Source organism: Mesitornis unicolor, unplaced genomic scaffold, assembly GCF_000695765.1.
Source record: "Mesitornis unicolor isolate BGI_N332 unplaced genomic scaffold, ASM69576v1 scaffold6718, whole genome shotgun sequence".
Lineage (NCBI taxonomy): Eukaryota > Metazoa > Chordata > Aves > Mesitornithiformes > Mesitornithidae > Mesitornis > Mesitornis unicolor.
Window position 1 is genome coordinate 2931 of NW_010199722.1, and position 4690 is coordinate 7620.

The following is a 4690-nucleotide window of genomic DNA, read 5'->3' on the forward strand; positions in this document are numbered from 1 at the left end:
ATATGATAATCCTGCTGCATCTCCACCTCCTGATCCCCTCTCTTCCAACAGCAAATGGCTTCCAAAAACAGTAAGGGCAGATACAGGAGATTTGGCTATGGGCTCTGGCCTGGCAAGCTGTGCTGACTGCAGTTCCCTTTCTCTGAGCATTACTACAGATCTGAAGCAGCAAAATATACGCCAGAGATAGATGTGCTCACCTCAGCCAAAGCAGCAGAGAAGTGATTACAGTTCTTGTGCATCAGGTGGTACGCGTTGCCTTTGTACTCCTTGCCCAGCTCTTCCATAATCTTATCCACGTCTTCTTCTGTGAAGTCTGTAGTGCCCAAGGCAATGGATTCTCTAGTTAAAAACAAAACACACAACAGGAGACACAGAAAGATACAGTGAAGAGACCAATACGTACCCAGGGAAAAGTAAATTATCAGACATTGGCAAGAAGGCCAGGCTTAAAACATGGACGTGCACGTCTGGGGTTATCAGAGACTCTCACTAACAAAAAGGCACATTAATATCCCCAGCTTTCCCACTAAGCAGGTTACAGCACAGCCCCAAGAGCTTCCTGCTTCACTGCCAGGGAAGTGTCAGCTCTGGAGGTCTGCTCCCACTCTGCCCATCGCCCCTCAATAGAAACTTCCAGTATGACAGAGGAAATGATTTTCTCATGATGGAATGGGTTTCTATGGGGTGGACCAGGAAGGAGTAGACCAAGAACTTTATGCAGAAACCCGTTGCATCTCCTAATATTCACTCAATAGCGCTCATCCTTCTACAATTCTCCAACAACCCTCAACAAAACCCAGCAGTGTGGGAAGGTCAAACCCCACTTGCCATGGGCAGTTCCTTGACCCACAGCCCCACAGTCTGAGCACCTGGAGCGACACATTAATGCAGCATCTTCTCAAACTCCTCTAGCAGCTGGCCTGCCCCTTGTGACAGAGTAGCAATGGACACACGAGATGACTTCTGGTACTCTGTGTAGTATCCACAAATAGATCCTACTCATAAAAAGGCTAGGTTTTGTTTATTCCCCCTGTGCACTGCCTCTGTGTATCACATAGTTACTCCCGTTCTTGCTGATAGGTGAAACCAGGGGCACAGAAGACAAAGGAAAATGGGAAAAGAGAACCGCATTACATTTGTAAGTACACTTTCAAACCCTGCCAAACACAGTTCAGCACTATTTCCCGTTTGGTGTACACACTTTTTTATCCACCTCCAAAACTTCTGCAGGGCTGCCTTCGAACCAGGATCACGTAAAGATGCAGCTCAGGTGCTTATGAGAAGAGGAAAGTGGGGACCCAGAGGACAGGAGTTCCCTGCTCCCCTTAAACCAATGGCTTAAACCAGGAGCAGAGGGGAAGATGCAGAAAAGGGCCCTTACTTGAATTTAAAGGTCTCGCCAAGTTCTACCGCACTGCCAGGTGTGATCTCGAAAATCCCACTGAAAGGGTAGGGATGCCCTCCATAGGCAAACTCTGACAAGGAAAGAAACAGACTGTGAGTAATTGAATGAACGCAATGTCAGGAAAAAGTCTATGGCAGCTGTCTGCACGGCTCAGCGTCAGCGCCAGGGGCTGGGCTATTGCCAACAGCGGTTTCAGCCAGACTCTGAAAGCCATTTTCTCTGTCAGGTTACCTATTAGCCTGAGGATGCCCTCACAGCCTCCCTCCGTGCTAACACTACTGCTCTCCCACAGCACCAGGAAAACGCTTCCAGTCTGCCTCTGTTTCTGTCCAAGTGGCTTCCTCTCAGTGGAAAGTGCTGCAGTTCTGCATCTAGAAATACTATGAGAGACTGGCAGTGGTGGTACCCGGCTGGAAGAAGTGTTTTCTAGAGCAGGGAGGGATCAGTCGTCTCCCAGAGGGATTTGCAGGTAACAGCTGGGAATTCTTTGCAGAAAGCCAAGCTGATTGTGCTCATCCGAGGCAGATGAGTCCAGCCAGGGGGTCCCTCTGTGTCATACAGGCTATCTTGCATGGCTTCTGAAAGACAGACTACAGACCTCACCGTGTCATACACGGCGTCTGGCATGGCCTCTGAAAGCTTCTGTGCTCAGGATGGAACATGGTTTGTCAGGGCTTTATCTACTGCATGGCACTGGCTAAAAACACCATGTGTGAGATATCCCAAGTCATTCCCATTTAATGCTGGAGGAGGAAACAGAAAGTCTATGATGCTGGTCTGTCCTTTACTGCACTACAGCTGTTTTCCCAGATCCCTTGACTGCTCCTTTTGCAATGGGTGCTCTAATCAGCTTCAACCCCATCCAGACCATTTCAAAAGTCAAAAGTCTTTTCCTTGTAACTCTGATATTTCAAAATGTTTCCAAGATCTGGAAATCCAGATTCCAAGACTGTACACATTCGCCAAGAATTACTGCAAAATGGATTTACCCTGGCAGGGAATTAGCACAGACATGCATATGCAGGTCTCAAGACAACCACTTATTCATCTCTCTTCCCCATTCCATTATTTCTTCCTCTCTCTCTCCACCTCCTTCACTGCAGAACAGCTTTCCACCATTGCTTGGTCCCTCTTATCAGGCACCCTGCTACACCCCTGCACAAGCTATAGAGGGTGCAGTTATATGCTGAAATTGTGAAGGGCTACGTGGTTCCTAACAGAACTGCACAAGCTGCTCCTGGATTCCACAAATGGACTCTAAAAAGAGAGCTGGCTGAGCTTTTCATTTCTCAAGACATTCCTTGCCCAAAGCTGCAAGTTTGGGGTGCTTTTCCCAGCCGTATGGTTGTCCCCATGTTCTGCGGGTAGTGAAAAGGAAATACTTCATACCTCTGCCGTAGATCTCGATGCCAGAGTGGAAGACACCAATCCCCAAGGTGGAGGTGTATTCATTTATCCAGTACTACAGTAAGAGAAAAGCCACATTTGGAAGCATTAGTGGAAAAGAAACACACGATCTTGGTCTAGGGTATATCCACCATCTCCTGTCCTTAGGGCAACTTCTCTTAAGGACAAGAGCGATTTAGAAATTATCTTGAGACAAACAAATTGAGACTCCTTAGAGACCAAGATAAGTGAGCACTGTGTTTGTACAGCTGCCTGGGTTTAAGTCTCAAAAAAATGCTCATCTACTCCTTTCCATGTAAGGCATTAACCTGTATTGAGATAAAACTGAACCTGAATTTGCATAAACCCAGCTGCTACAGGATGTGCGATTATTTATCCACCTTCTCACTTACACAGCTGACACTGAGCCATTTTTACCAATTCATTTGAACTCCAAAATCTTGAATTAGAAGTTTCCCAAATATTTTCCATACACCTTTTTACATCACCTCCCAACACCTACTTTTTTCTTAAGTTGGTTTTCGGCAATGAGTTCGTAGAGACCGAGGCCCGTTCCCCACCTAGGTCAGAGGAGCACCATTTAGTAATTATGACATTGGTAACTGCTTTACAGAATAATAATAGAAAAAGAAACTCTGAGCATGCTGGTCAACATTTTGCTCAGAGGCATCACATACTATTAAGTATTCATCCAAGTCAAAGACAAATTTTTAAGAGGAGCTCTTATGTGACTTTATTGCTCTGGAGTCCAGCAGTTCTCCATTAGATTAAGAGCAGAGGAATACTGCAGTCTGCTGCATGCATGCGATGCTTCTCCACCAAGCACTGCTCACTGTTTCCACCATACCATGAAGGACACCCAAACAAGTCCCAGCTAAGCTAATTCTGGAGTGGGAAGATGCACAGCCAAGCCAGGGCAGTGCTGCATTGGAGATAATTAGCCCTGCACCGCACCAGTATTTATTAGGTTAGCTGCAGAGCTGTGCTGATACAGAAATTTTCAGGCAACGAGTGGAAACTGCCTCTCCATGGCATATTTACAGTTCACTTACAGTTACCGTGCAGTGAAGATACATCCCTACTAACTCAGAGCAACCTAATTCTTACTGCACTGCAAGAAAAGCGAGTGTTGTCCCCTTGTCCCCATCCAATGGCACGACAGGTTCATTCAGCTAAAACTCTTTTCTGGGTCTCATAGCTGCTTCTGGTAGAGCCAGAATAAGCTGCACCTCCTGGTGTCTGGTGTCACTGAGCTGCCAAGGTATGAGTGAGAACCCCTCTGCTGTCAGGTAACCAGTCTGGCATTCTCTTTTTACTTTCCTCACACTGCTTGCTTATGTATTTTTGATGACTGCAGCAGCTCCGTAAATCACCGAGAAGTGCTTTCTGTGAGATCACTGCTCCCGTGGAAAAATCTGGTAGCTTTGATGCAAAAAGTGCAATCCCAAGCCTGACTTAATGTATGACCAGTCTTGATACCTTAAAACTATGTTCCCTGAAATGGTTGCCTCTGGCAGTACAGCAGTTCCCTTTCATTCCAGAAAATGCTGTAATGCTTCTTGTTCTTCGTGGGGCTTGGTATCACAAATGATGTATTACTGCATGAAGACAGCAAAGCACCTGACCCTTGCTGGACCCCTGCCCACTGCTCTCTTCAGACCTTAGGTAACCTCCACTTACCTCTTCACTTGAATTATGCAAACTCTTGTTTTTAGGATACATCAGAGCATTGGACTGGAGCTAGGTCAATAGTTCTCAACCCCCGCCAGCGCATTAGCAGTGAACCCTCTGTTGAAGGTATCTAGGGACATGATGTGTCCTTGCCATCTGCTGCCCTTCACAACTGATCTCTGTTGTCCTGTCCTCTGCAGCAGG

At 46.5% G+C, this 4690-nt stretch overlaps 1 protein-coding gene across 1 annotated transcript in view; it reads right to left on the minus strand.

The window, feature by feature from the left end:
• Positions 1-200: 200 nt before the first annotated feature.
• Positions 201-4690, minus strand: part of LOC104544613 (desumoylating isopeptidase 2) — a gene marked incomplete at its 3' end in the record, with an annotated part of 38442 nt that continues 33952 nt past the window's right edge. The window contains exons 2-4 of the mRNA XM_010189534.1: positions 2798-2870; positions 1385-1478; positions 201-342 (exon numbers count right to left, since the gene is read on the minus strand). Of these exons, the coding sequence (XP_010187836.1) occupies positions 201-342; positions 1385-1478; positions 2798-2870 (309 nt within the window). The remainder of the gene's footprint in view (positions 343-1384; positions 1479-2797; positions 2871-4690) is intronic.